The sequence below is a fragment of the Ostrea edulis genome, chromosome 6 (genome assembly GCF_947568905.1).
Source record: "Ostrea edulis chromosome 6, xbOstEdul1.1, whole genome shotgun sequence".
NCBI lineage: Eukaryota > Metazoa > Mollusca > Bivalvia > Ostreida > Ostreidae > Ostrea > Ostrea edulis.
Window position 1 is genome coordinate 92,422,353 of NC_079169.1, and position 14,984 is coordinate 92,437,336.

At 36.3% G+C, this 14,984-nt stretch overlaps 1 protein-coding gene across 2 annotated transcripts; it reads left to right on the forward strand.

Annotated features, from left to right (window-relative positions):
- The first annotated feature begins 1,063 nt into the window (after positions 1 to 1,063).
- On the forward strand, positions 1,064 to 10,576 carry LOC125683445 (delta-like protein D). 2 transcript variants are annotated; one of them, XM_048924588.2, is made up of 4 exons: positions 1,064 to 2,395; positions 2,533 to 2,715; positions 9,061 to 9,192; positions 9,856 to 10,576. In XM_048924588.2, exons 1-4 carry the CDS (start codon positions 1,420 to 1,422, stop codon positions 10,353 to 10,355), a joined length of 1,791 nt encoding a protein of 596 aa, XP_048780545.2. In that variant the 5' UTR covers positions 1,064 to 1,419; the 3' UTR covers positions 10,356 to 10,576. The 2 variants fall into 2 exon arrangements, with proteins under 2 accessions (XP_048780545.2, XP_048780544.2); XM_048924587.2 differs by having other exon boundaries at positions 1,076 to 2,395; positions 9,844 to 10,576.
- The last annotated feature ends 4,408 nt before the right edge of the window (positions 10,577 to 14,984 follow it).

Here is a 14,984-nt window from a genome sequence, read left to right on the forward strand (position 1 = left end):
AAATACATGTAATGCTTTGGTATATGAAAGGCAAAGATAACAAACATTAATCAATTTCATAGCTCCAAATAAGCAATACAAAATAGAGAGTTGGGAAACACGGACCCCTGGATATACCAGAGGTGGGATCAGGTGCCTAGGAGGAGTATGCATTCCTGTCGACCGGTCACACCCGTCGTGAGCCCCAATCAGGTAAACGGAGTTATCTGCAGTCAAAATCAGTGTGCCAAGAACAGTCTAACATTATATATATATATATATATCTAATAATTGCAAGGGTATTCAAATAAAGCTTAGGTATACTTTAAAAAAGCAAGGATAATACTTCAGTATACTTCGGAAATGCACAAATATTCGGATAATCCTTTGGTATCCTTAGAGATACACGGAAATTCGAATAATACTTATCCTTAATAAATGCGTGAATATTCGAATAATACGTTGATGTACTTAATACGTGAGCGGATATTCGAACAATATATTAGTATTCAGAATTCATGCACGGATATTCGAATAATACTTTGGTACTCTTGATAAATGCACGGATATTTGAATAATACATATATCTTTAATAAATGCACGGATATTCAAATGTTTCTTTAATATAATTCTGGCCTCAAGACCATAAACTGAGAATAGACTTAAGTCAAAATTTTGATTACTTATATCTTAAGATTTATCTAGCATAGATTTTTAAAAAACTGCAGGTTTAAAAAAAAAATTCAAATGAAAACATATGCTAAAAATGTTATTTGTTTATGAAAATTATTTCAAAAATTAGCTGGATTTGAAATTTAGACTTAGTCTATTCTCAGTTTATGGTCTTGAGGCTTGAAGACAGCACCGCCCATTTTCCCAATTGCTCGTATTCCAAAGCACGGGTAATTCTGTTCTTGAATAATTGGTAATTTTCAGAATTTTTTAAATTGTTGAACAAAAGTACACATTACTGCTGGACTGTAAATGTCTCAATGGACAAACCGTACATGACAGTTAGCGAGAAAGTCTCCCACCTATGCATTCCTTACTCCGTCACGCTTGCTCGGTTTTGTATGTCATGCAGGGCTCTTTTGTTGTTCATTCATAGGTCACATCGTGCATTTTATCAACTTATCTTTGGGAGCTTACATCATCTAACTGTAGATTTCTGGTGCCATAATATTTGTCGATGTTTTCTTAAAGGAGACGTTTCAACGAACTTTTAATCTATCATTTGTGTTTGGAGAGTGTAACGCGTCTTGCACCACTGGAACAGGAATCTACTCTGTGAATACACGGATCAGTGATGCGCGTCGAATTGTAAATAAATATATAATAAAGCCAAACAAGCGGATCTGCGTACCAGAGAGATAGATGGAAAGATGTAACGAGGGTTTGTTTTAATTATTCTCATTTTTCTTAACGCGCAAATTGAGGACAATGAAGAAAGTATGCTTTGTTATCTGTGTTTTGTTGACTTTGGTTTTTCCTGAAGTAAAATGTTGGTTCGGAAAGAAACCTGCCAATAAAAAGTGTTTGTTTGAGCCGTGCAAGGATTACTGTAGGAATGGCGGAAAGTGTAGCCAGGATGACTCTACATGCAGCCCCATTAAATGTGACTGTTTGCCGGGCTTTGCCGGGAAAAGATGTGAGCAAATTCTGAATGATGATGAAGCATCTGCGAATCTCCAATCCAACAGCGATGATTGTCGACTGCGACCGCTGGAGGAACGGGAGTGTTTTCCATTTCGGTGTCTACATGGATATTGCAATAACACGGATGGAAATCAAAGATGTGTCTGCGATAAGCATTGGACAGGTGACAGATGTTCCCGGCTAGACTGCTCTTCTTGTGGAAGTGGTGTATCATGCAGCGAGACGTCGTCATGTGATGTGATTTGTGAAAGTCCCAGCACTACAAAAAAAGTCACAGAACAAACAAAATCTCCCGCGGGAATGGCCCTTAGACCAATTTCTGAACGTCTCTGTGCTCCAACGTTCGAGTGTATTCACGGGTATTGCAGAGGTACAAGTGGGATCAGCTGTGTCTGTGATGTAGGATTCGGCGGGTTGTTCTGTTCTGTCACCATACCCATTACCACTCCGAAAACAGTCTTCAAAGCTCGTGACGTCTGCGCGGAAGACTACATATTACGTCCATTGTCTGATAGAAAATGTTTAGATGCATTAACATGCAAGTACGGCATTTGTAATAAAAAGCCGGTTAATGTAGGTTCTCCACTGCGTTCAGAATACGAGTGTGTCTGCGACCAGCACGCTAGCGGGGTTCATTGCCAATTCCAGTGTTGTCGTGACTGCGGGGAGTTCGGAAACTGTGTTGTGAACAATGGTAACGAATTTTGTAGTTGCCAGTTGGGGCATTCTGGAGAATTTTGCAATGTGACAACAAATGAGGGTAAGTGTCTCTCATTATCTAACACGCCTTACAAAACAAAGTCTCCCCAAACTCTGCTTTCATATTTGCTGAAAATCTCTCGAATGCAATTCAAGCTAAAATGGTTTTATCACTCTGTTCCTTTTGGTCCGTTTTAGTTGACCCTGGGGAACGGGTGGCTGACCCCTCCTCTGATTGGCGGGCCTTGATGTTGGGTATCTGTGCCCTGATTCTTGTCCTACTATTGGTCGGTGTGGTGCTGGTGCCTTACTTCCTCTGGCGCCGAGGATCCGTCTTTATCATGAAAATCATGCATTTTTCTCAACCTGATGAACAGAACGGTAAGTCAAACAATTTACAGAATTTATTTTAGCGAGATATATTTTGAATATGAATAATTAATGTGATTATTTCCGTTGTTTACTTATATCTTAATCTGATAATCAACTTATCATTTCAATGATGATTTTATATCTGTCAAAACAAATTTGCATGGTTGAAACACATTCCTACTTTAAATCTACTAGAATAAACCAGTCCAAGATAAAAAAAAAAATTGATTTGAACAATAAACTTTGTTTAGGCCTCCTGCTTTTCTTATACCGTATTTGTATTACTGTTGTGCAGTTTCTCTCTCTCTTTTTAAAAGTACAGAAAAACACGTAATTCATCAAAAAGTCTTCACAGTTTTGATAGAAAAACAATAGTATACATCTGTACACAGGAATCCTTTTTGTGCTATCAATGTTCAGGAGAGCGTTATTATAACTCCGTGATTTGAATAATCACGCGCCTTTTTATAATCCATGTGGTTTCTGGGTTATAAAAAGACCATAAATGCTGAAGGATGTACCTATATTTTGTGAAGTATTGTGTTTAACATAGAACTTCCCATTTGAAATAATAATTATTTGTCAACACCTGTCAGAAGAACTTTTCGCATTTTTAAATGTTCTCTTCAAGCTACATCTAAAACCATGCTCGGCGTTTTATATTCTTTCTACCTAAAATTTGTACAAACACCATTTTAATGATAATAACATGGACATTTTAACGAAAACGAATATTTTTTAAAAATGTATCCCAGTATCCCTTTAATGGAACTGCAGCATCTGTCGTAAAATAAATAAATCCAAGAGAATACAAAACGCTCCTCACGAAAGTATTAACAGCTGTGACGGAGAAACTTCAAACGTAATGTGCGACTACATATGCCAGAAGTGGTGTAATTCAAATGTGTATTCTAAAAAAAATTCTAAAGAACTTTTAGTAAATTTGAAATTGCATAACTTTTCTCGAATCAACAACATAAAAACGTATGACGTTTCAACACTTTACACGACCATTCCTCACGATAAATTAAAGACTAGAATGTTTGATATCATAGACAGATGCTTCTTCAACAAAAATGGAAAACGCAAATATTCATATCTAGTGATCAGTCATCCAAAAAATTACTTAGTTAAACATCACTCTGATTCCACGCACAAGTACTCTGAAGTTGAAATAAAAAAAAATATGCTGGAGTTCCTCATTGACAATATCTTCGTAGTCTTTGGTGATCAGGTCTTCCAACAGTCTGCTGGAATTCCCATGGGTATGAATTGTGCTCCTTTGTTAGTTGACTTGTTTTTATATTCATATGAAGCAGAAATTATTCAAAAACTTCTACGTGAGAAGAAAAAAATCCTCCTATGCTTATGATCCCACCTCTGGTATATCCAGGGGTCCGTGGTTGCCTAAATCTCTATTTTGTATTGCTTATAGGAGTTACGAGATTGATCATTGTTCGTTATCTTCGCCTTTCGTAGAGGCCTGTACGTTCAGATACGTTGCGCACTGAAGTTCTCATTAGTTTAACCCTCCTTTGTTAAGCTCCCGTTCCTTTAACCTACTTTTGTTAAGCTCCCGTTGCTTTAACCTAGTTTTGTTCAGTTATCCTTCCTTTAATTAACCTGTTTTTGCTAAGCTCTCGTTCCTTTAACCTGTTTTTGTCAAGTTATCATTCCTTTAACCTGCTTTTATTAAACTTTCGTTCCTTTAACCTGCTTTTGTTAAGCTCTCGATCCTTTAACCTGCTTTTGTTAAGTTCTCGTTCCTTTAACCTGCTTTTTGTTAAGTTCTCGTTCCTTTAACCTGCTTTTGTTAAGTTCTCGTTCCTTTAACCAGGTTTGTTAAGTTCTCGTTCCTTTAACCAGATTTTATTAAGCTCTCGTTCTTTTAACCTGCTTTTGTTAAGCTCTTGTTCCTTTAACCTGCTTTTGTTAAGTTCTCGTTCCTTTAACCTGCTTTTGTTAAGTTCTCTGTCCTATTGAGGTCCCCTGCCTACAAAGAAATTAAGTATCACGAAATATGTGTAGTATTTTATCATCTGGAATCAATTGTATGCGCAACAATATTCTGAATCATCAGTGGATTCTATTTATATTCGTACAACCTGTCATCAAATCTTTTTAACAGCTTTTTCGAAATTATTAATGGCTTTCTCCTTCAAATTCAACACATTAATGTTTGAATCTTCATGGCTATTCATTTCCTCGTAATTCAGTCTCGCATATATCATTGCAAACCTTTTTTCGGCCAATCAAATTACAATATTCAAATGATGAACTGCATTGAATTTCTCTAAATACAATAAGAAATGACTGATTGAAATCTCGCTTTTGATACTTCTCATCCGGCTTTACAAGAAGTGTAGAGCAGTATTTCAGTTTTATGACGAATTATTTTGTTTTTTACTGATATGTTTTCTCTCACCCTGGAGTGAGATAAACATGATAGATGGACGTCTTCGCTGTCTAGAAAGCACTCACTGTCAGACGTTTGTGAAATGATGGCTTCTCCAGGGAAGATCAACTAGAATATTGATCTACCTGCTTTAATGAGTAAAAAGAAAAATCCTCTATGGTAGTTTATTCATGTACATGTATTACTTTGTTCATCTCGAAAAAAAAAAAAAAGACCCATTTTGTCTTACACCTAAATTCAGTTTAATCGATGTTTGATGAGACGACAGACATTCAAATTAGATGTGTGCTAGGATACTTTAATGAGGAATCTATTTAAAGAACAGAAGCGGTTAACTTTGATTACCTTTCATTTGGTAAGCATCAATTATATTACATGTACACGAAGTAAAATCTCTTAGTCTATAGTCTATAAATATATGCTTCAGAACGCAAAAGGTCTACTACATACATATACTAGTACAATCGGAACCCATCGCCCTTTACTAGGTAGTAAAAGGCAAGGGGTACCGATTGATTAGTAATTATATGTATCGACATTATAAAGATTGTGGCGTGTAAAACTTTGTAATATGCAATCGTTTTTTGATATGTGCAATAATGTGTGAGATTTTTAGTGAATATGCTAAACCATGCGGTGTGTGTTTGCGACTTGTGATATTTATAATATTAGTGTTAAAATTATCAACGATCTCTATTAAAACAAGAATATTGGTATGATTATTAAAAAATACACGGTGTTTTGTAACAAGCTAACCTGTACGTCACTATTAGGGGGAAGATGTAAAGGGTGATAGTATGCGATGGCGATTTAAGACACCTGCAACAAAACAAAATATTCTACGTCCTTTCGAAGAGTTTCAGATCTAACTTTTTTAAATACAATTTTTTTTACTAAATCTGGTATGTTTGAAATTTTCCTTAAACTGTAGAGTATTTGTTGATGCACCTAGAACAATTTTTTTTTATCAATTTGGGAAAGTTCAAATGATTACAAAGTGTCTCTATATGGGAAAGCTATGTTCAAAAACAAATACTCAGTAAACACTTAGCCTAATAATGTGATGAAATAGACTTAATTCAGTTTGTAATGTTGCTAATTTTACGTGTTTTGTATATTTATTCACATTTTGTATAGAAATATTTGAAAACAGGAAGTTCGATTTGTTTGTAGCAAGTTCTTTAAGCGGACGTGAGAGAGTGAGAGAGCAACGCTAAGCTTCCTCGGAGGAGGAAGTTTCAATGTGCGCATGTCTAAGATTGATAGTTCTCCCATCTAAACTGCACTAACACTGAGATAAAATGACTAACAATAAATGGTTTGGAAATGAAGTGCATTTGTTTGCAGAAAGAATTTTTTTTTTTCATGTACGCGTAATTTAACGAACATTCACCAACTACTGTAACGCACTGATCCCGTACATGTGGTGACAGATAATTATTTACCGGTGAATTCGAGCAGAAAGGGAATGTAGCGAGAAACATCTGTATATGGATGTACTTAAATTATTGCAGTATCCAGCTCATGTAAGGGTTACCAAAGTAAAATGTCTACCACGCCATGACACTCACTCGTGACACAGTTCTGGAACAGTCCGAATGATGTAATACTCGTCCTATTTAACGTCTACCACGCCATGACACCCATCTCGTGACACAGTTCTGGAACAGTCCGAATGATGTAGATACTCGTCCTGTTTAACGTCTACCACGCCATGTCACCCATCTCGTGACACCCATCTCGTGACACAGTTCTGGAACAGTCCGAATGATGTGGATACTCGTCCTGTTTAACGTCTACCACGCCATGTCACCCATCTCGTGACACCCATCTCGTGACACAGTTCTGGAACAGTCCGAATGATGTAGATACTCGTCCTGTTTGTTTTACGTCCCTTCGAGAATTTTTCCATTATGTCGAAAAGTCACCAGCTGTAGGTGAAGTGCCACAGATTTAGACCTATGCATGTTGCGTGCTCTTATCTTCTCTATCGTGTCAACGCCTGCCATAACACGCAACCGCGGTTTTCATGGTCGTGATATGCACGTAGCACATTCATCATCACATAATGATAATTATCAAAAACATAAAAAGTTGAATATTAGATTACAAAATTGTCTATCGGTCCCAATCAGATTTGAATTTTGCGATGAAAATTTTTTTTTATTAAAAGTGCGTAACATGATTAACTATAAAAATCACAACAATTCACGGATCTGCAATAAAAACAAAATATAAGCAGTAAGAATACCCCTTTCCCGCCGTACGTCCACGGACATCACACACTATTTACATTTCCGATGATTTAGCCTTTGATATCTTTAAAAATTGTAATGATAGCCATTTACTCATGAACGCGCTGTAGCTGTGTGAATCTTGATGAATATAGTATCTTTATTTTGTCCAAGAGAAATAAAAGAGGAATGTAAATTTCATTTGTTAAAATACTTGAGAGTATGACCTGCAACTTTCCATTTCGGTGTCATATTACGAATGTTTAGCGCAGTATCAGTGCGCCGACGTGAATTGTTGCAGTTCATCTCCTCATGTATTTTAAAAACTTAAAATGTATTTCTTAATTAACATTGGATTAACGATATTCATACATAACGCACGCTATTGTATAGTCGTCAAAACTGATGCAATACACTGTATATCTCATTATTTCATTTCATAAAATCGTTGTACTTTGCATTATTTAAAAAACAAAAGCAACGTATTTTAATAAAGCTTTAAAAAACATATTTCACTTCGGGCACAGGTAGGTTGTATTTCTACAATCATGTAAAATTAGTATCCCTAATGTTTGTAAAAGACAAACGTGATAAGGTTAATGTGTCTTGGAGGTTTCCATAATGTTTATGTCAACAACGACACCTGCAAGATTGCAGAGAACTTTAATCTCCTTACAGAATTACGTGCATGATTTAGATGGTTTAGACACGAGTCCTCCGGGAGAAGTAATGAATGAGAACTTTTGCTGACTAATAAAACACCTGACTGGCGACAACTGTTAGAACAAGATACAATTTACCTACATGAATAAATTACTACCAAACAGACTCCTTAAAACGATTAAGCGGACTGGTAAATGAAAGCTGTATGTACTGACAGTCAGTTTTCCCTGGAAAATATGGAGCAATATATTCAAGGCAGTCAGAACCTTTTAAAAGATTCCATACATTTGAATAAGACATTTGCAGGCTGCATTGAAAAACAGATTTTTGTTATAGAAAAAGGGCTTACGAAGAGAAAATTAATAAACTTACTACAAAGAAGATCTCATCATTGACCCGGAGTCTAGTGGTTAAGGCGCCGTAGACTACTGGTTAAGGTCCCGGAGCCTAGTGGTTAAGACGCCGTAGACTACTAGTTAAGGTCCCGGAGCCTAGTGGTTAAGACGCCGTAGACTAGTGGTTAAGGCACCAGACCCTAGTGGTTAAGGCGCCGTAGACTACTAGTTAAGGCCCCGGAGCCTAGTGATTAAGGTGTCGTAGACTAGTGGCTAAGGCGCCAGACCCTAGTGGTTAAGGCCCCGGAGCCTAGTGACTAAAGCGCCATAGCGTAGTGGTTAAGGCCCCGGAGCCTAGTGACTAAAGCGCCATAGCGTAGTGGTTAAGGCCCCGGAGCCTAGTGGTTAAGGCGCCGTAGACTAGTGGCTAAAGCGCCATAGCCTAGTGGCATTTCACCTAATATTGGTGACGTCTCAACACGAGTGAAAATATCATAAAATGGGACGTAAAACAACAAACAGTCCTACAGTAGATTACGACAATACCGGTCATTCTCCTGTAATGTCCATTGCAATCCATTCTTTTCCATTATATGCTAATTTAGAGATGTCCATTCAGTAGAGATGCTTATTCTGATCCACTTGATAGATGGTGTTGAGATGCTTATTCTGTTTGATTTGATTGATGATGTGGCTTTCTTTGCAGATGGAATGGAGTATGACGCAATCATTATGTACAGTGCCAGTTCGGACAAAGACGTACAGGTTGCTAAGGACGCGTTGTCTCCCTATCTTCAACAGTGTGGCTACACCGTGAAACTGGAAGGAAATTGTAAAGGTTAGATAGGTACTTCTACCGATAATGCTTGGTTAACTCTCCATTTAAAATATCTCCATATTACAAACTAAAAGAATATAAACATAAAGTTTGTGAAGATACAACAAAATAGATACAGTTTGTGTGTATTCATTTTATAGCATATAAAATTTGGCACAATAAGATCTGACCTCAGGACCATAATCTGAGAAGACTTAAGTCTAAATTTCAAATCCAGCTAACTTTTGAAATGATTTTCATAAACAAATATGTTTGCATTTGATTTTTTTTTATAAACCTGCAGTTTTATTTTTAAAAAGTCTATGCTAGATATAAGTAATCCAATGGTCTCGAGGCCTGATGCATTATTTGGCTTAATTATGATTAAGCTCTTATTCTGTGTTTGGAATTGGATAGATATTTTCTTATTTTAGTGCAACTATAAATTAGTGCTTTTGGTTCATCGCCAAAGGCGCTAAGATATGGATACTGCTAAAATATTTGTACACACAGCAAGACCAGCATTGAAGAGTGTCCATCAATGACGATGATGTTGTTGATGTTGCTGTTCATGGTGATTTTGATGGTGATGTTAAGGTTGTAGTATCTGTAAATGTCATGCGACATGTACTGGGTGGTGAGATATTGACAATAAAGAATAAAGTTTTATAGGTCTACTTTCAGATAATGGTGGAGAGATTCAACACACAATCAAGCAAAGCCGTCGACTTATCCTCGTCCTGTCCAGTGATTTTATCTACCAAGAGTGGCCTGCCCTCTCTGGTCACATTTCTGATGAACAATTGTCAAAAATGAAAAAAAGGGTCATTCCACTATTTTTAGCGGAATCAAACAAGCGTTGCGCCTGCGAAGATAAACGCCTCAGAAATCTTATTTCAAAATGTGCTTTGATTACATGGTCAGACATGGAAAAGGCAAAGAGTCTAATACGAGTGAAATATTCACTCCCGAAAAAAGGTTGTGAGTCCCATGAGAAAAGAGGATACCAAGGACCGTATCTGAAAGTGGGGCAATTTTACAAAAATGGAAATGTGCATGTGCAGAACACACCTGAAAACGAGAATGTTCATGAACATAAAGATGAACAAAATGTTAAGCAGAATTCCCTGAATTCGGTAGATTTCAACCATAATCCATATAATATGCCATATTACAAAGAGTGATGGATTCCATTTCGAATTATATGGAGCCATTCATTGCCAAATTGATATGTTACTCGCTGGTTTTTGTGTAAATTGCAAGAGTGTGTACTTTATTTACAATGCTTCCATCCACTGATGTATTTATTATGACCATCTTTGCTTCGATATTGAAGTGTCATGACTTTTTAAAAATAAATTTGTAAGAAGAGAAAATAAACCCATTAAATTGTTAACATTGTAAAGTTTATTTGTTTGATTGATTGTTTGTTTTACCTCCTGTCGAGGATTTTTCACTCATATTGAGACGTCACCAGCTGTTGGTGAAATACCTTGAAGGATTTAAACTTATGCTTAACTAGGGTTTTTTAACGTGCCAACGCCTGCCGCGACACGGGACCCAATTCCGAATGACCCGTAATTCTCATTATTAGCACATTATTATCTATTACACCACATACCTGCAGAAAAAGTAAGAGCATCGCATGACATTTGTGTGCATATATTAAATATTCTAGATATGTTATAGAGCGAATCTATGCAAAGGTTTGCTTCAAATAATACTTATGAAAAATCCAAAACTTTAAAGCGTCCTGAATATGTATTAATAATAATGATATAATAATAAAATAAAATTTATATATCGCCTTATATAAAACAAATTACTCTAGGGCGCTTAACAAGGGTAGCGGTGAGAACAGCAACAATTAGCTGCAATAATGTAGCCCTCTCTGATTTTTTTTTTTTTTTTTTTTTTTTTAGGGAGAGGGCTACAACTCCTTAGGATCTCCGTAATGGTGCAAATGCGGGAGTGATTCACTCCCGCAACATTTGCGCTCATTCTAAACATTTCCTGACTTTCTTTATGTAAATAAAATGATATTCTATGTTTCTTAGTCAATATATAAATTTACAACCTGCAACTTAAGATTTGTGAGGCTCTATTCTACCGCTTTCAACAATTTCGATAAATTCCAATTTCTCGATTCATACTTGTGCGCCATGTTTGATGTACTGAAGTTTCAACTTCCGATTGTCAAGTCATTTGCATATGCCATATAAGGTAGTATTTACAGCAATGGACAAGTATGGAGGCGAAAGCTATTTCGTCGGTATTGAAAAGGTTTGAATTTAATATCAAGTTAAAAACCGAACAGCAGAGTGTAAATTCTTTCTGCAACAATATGATTTTCCTTTCTTTGTCGAAGTGGCTCGAGTAACTACATTTTCGCGCTGATTGTCAATGTTTAGGTTTTTCATTAGATCCACCTACGAGATCTCGTGATAACAAGCATGGCGGAGCAGACGAAGAATTTTGCATGCTGTACATTGTATTTAATGAAAAACACCTTTATTAGACATACCCGAGCACAAAGTTGGTACTCCTTTTGGTGTTAACAACATTTGGGACTAATACAGAGTTTATTATCGGTTATTCATAAAATTATTTTGCACCATTACGGAGATCCTATGGAATTGTAGCCCTATCCCGAAAACGTCAGAATTAAAAAAAATTGGATAGGGCTACATTATTGCAGCTAAGCAACAATAAAAACAAAAACAACAATTAAATGGAATTAAATGACAGTATGACACAAAATCTTGCATCTATAAAATTATCAAAATAAAACATTATTATTAAGATTGATAGTAAGAGTGTTTTTTTTGTAGAACACAATGCTAAGTATCTAAAAAGTACTCTAAAATGTTAAGTCAAAAGCTAAAACACTATTGGCATAAATGTTTTAGGGAAAAAGTAATAAATACACATAAAAAATAGAATCACAGACCACACAATAAAAGCAAGACGAAATAGGTGGGTCTTTAAATTTTTTTTTATAACAGTTGAGTTTCTTCACATTTCTAAGTCCAAATTGCAGACCGTTCCAGAGTGTCGCTGCCGCCATGTCAAACCTCCTCTCTCCATAAGTTTTTGTCGTGGTTACAGGGACTATAACCAGACAGGCTGGTTCCGATCTTAGCAATCTCGTCAGTGTGTATGGTGTTATCAGTTCTGACAAATATCTAGGAGCCAGGTTGTGAAGACACTTGTAAATATACAACAATAGTTTGTATTGAATACGATACTCGACTGGAAGCCAATGCAATTGGATCAGAACAGACGTAATGTGTTCGTATTTTCCTGTCCGCATCACCACTCTGGCAGCAGTGTTCTGTACACGCTGAAGTTTGTTCGTGTATTGCTTGTTCACTCCATATAGTAGGACATTTCCATAATCTAATATCGGTGTTACCAAAGAGTTCACAAATATCTTGCATGCAACCTCAGAGATGAATGGACGATTAATGCTACCTATCCGATGGATATGCATGTAGTATGATCTTGCAACGGAACTATACTGCTTGTCCAAAGTAAGTGACTTGTCAAAAATTGTCCCAAGATTTTTCACACAATCGGCCTCAGTTATGTTTCCTCCGAACGAAATGTGAAAGTCAAGATTTTCAGATCTATTAAATCTATCATATATGATGGTGAACTTTCTGTATTTCATTTTTAGATTAAAAAATCTATTAACGAATATTTAGACAGAGACACACACAGGGGTAATTTTATGAGTAAAAATGTATACATACCTATTGTTAGTCCGTTCTTGGCACACTGATTTTGACTACTTTGGCGACACTATTATCAGTGAAGCACCCGTTTGTGAAGAATCTAGGTATATGGTTTGATGAGACACTTTGCATGGAAAAGCAAATAAGCAAATCTCATCTATTATCGGACGAATACGGTCGCTCATCATAGAAGATGTGTCCAAGACCTTAGTATGTGCCCTCGTGATATCTCCGCTCGACTACGCCAATGCTCTTTCCGGTATCAATACAACCGACCAGGCAAAACTGCAGCGGATACAGAATATGGCAGCACGAATCTTCACTCGTACCAAGAGAAGTGGTCACATAACTCCAGTGCTGATCTTGTCCACTTCTGCTTCATACTTAGATATTTTATTGAAAGTAGACATTAACGGCAAACTGACGGCTCGACTGTGTGACAGACGGGATGGTTTTGGCTTCTACATCGTCAACATCCCGTGTTTGTGTGGCAATGTTCCCTTGTCGCCTGTGTGTGGTGTTTGTGTCTCTCGGCTGGTTCGATGCGCAAGGGCTTGTTTTGCGTGTGGTCGGGTTTTTGGTCGAGGCGGGCTGCTGGCGGGCGGGTTGATGGTGCGGGGGTTTCGGTGGTCTCGATTGGGGTAAGCGTTTCGCGGATTCTGTGGTCGTTGTGTTTTGGTCTGGTTGTGAAATTGGTCACTGTTCGTTATCTTCACCTTTCATTGGCTTCCTATCGACAAGCGCATCCAATACAAAATTCTCCTCTACTCATATAAAGTGATTCATAAAATGGCACCAAAATACTTGGAAAAGGTGATCACTGTTTACCATGCAACCAAATCGTTCCCTAAGATCTGAAAATTCACTGACATTAGTTAGACCTAGATGTCGAACCTCCACATACGGAAACAGGCGCTCATAATTTGAACACTTTTAAAAAACATTTAAAAACATCTCTTTAGACTTGTATATTATTAGTATTATAGGTGGTTGAATTTTTATGGTTTCATTACCATAAGTTTTAACATGAGTTTTTCAAGTGTATATTTATTTTAAAAACTACATATTTTATATCATTTGATTGTACGGCGTGGAACTTTCTTAATGCACAGCATGGTTTAAATTTCAGTAATTTTACTTCACATTATTGATGTTTTGCTAGCATAGTTTTAATATTATCAGTCTTAATGCTATTGTAATTTCCTTTTACTACTTTTATAAAATGCTGTATCATTTTTATTGTGTGCAGCGCTTTAGAGTGGTTATTTATAGTCATACAAGGCGCTATATAAATAAGTATTATTATCATAGAGAAAATGTCCTATAATAATATACTCTTAAGAATTACAATCGATAAGTTTGAATCTGATATATATAAACTGGATGAAATCCCGTGCAAGCGCGGAGAATTACAATTAAATAATATTCCATAGAGGAAGGACTTTATAATGCGTGTCTGAATTGTTGCGCACATGAATTGAATGAACGATATCTTTAATCAAATGAATTTAAGAACAATTTTTCAGTAATTGAGTGCATATCAGGAAGTCACTTGGAGCTCCAAATTAAATGTTCCTTACGTAACATAAATGATGTATTAAAATTATACGATGATTTTTACAAATGCAATTGAATTGTTCGTTCATGATTTCAAAATTTGAAACTCAATATTGCGAATGTGTTTCTAATGGTAGTTTTTGTCCAGTGCGACAATTTAAGGGCAGAATTATGAATACACGTCGTTTCTTCACATCAAACGCAATAATCGAAAACATAATGCACTATATGAATGACAAACAGAAAAATTGCAATATAATTTAAACAGTGACCTGATTTCTTAGACATTGTCTGGTAGTACACAACCTAATTTTGTTTTAACTTTAAAGTTATAAGGCAAAAACTTCCCAGAACAGTCCCGAACCATTCAATATCTGACATATTGGACAGTCTTTGCATTTTCACATGTACCTACTTTCAAGATCTTTGTCATCACAAAACATGTTCAACCAAAATAAAAAACATTTTGTGTTTATCCATGTGTTTGTATATATCATTAACTGTTAATAAATTATTACA

Coding starts and splice junctions, on each gene's coding strand:
- LOC125683445 (XM_048924587.2), top strand. CDS start 1,420: ATGAAGAAAGTATGCTTTGTTATCTGTGTTTTGTTGACTTTGGTTTTT. Junction 2,396..2,532: donor CAATGTGACAACAAATGAGG/GTAAGTGTCTCT, acceptor GGTCCGTTTTAG/TTGACCCTGGGGAACGGGTG. Junction 9,193..9,843: donor ACTGGAAGGAAATTGTAAAG/GTTAGATAGGTA, acceptor AAAGTTTTATAG/GTCTACTTTCAGATAATGGT.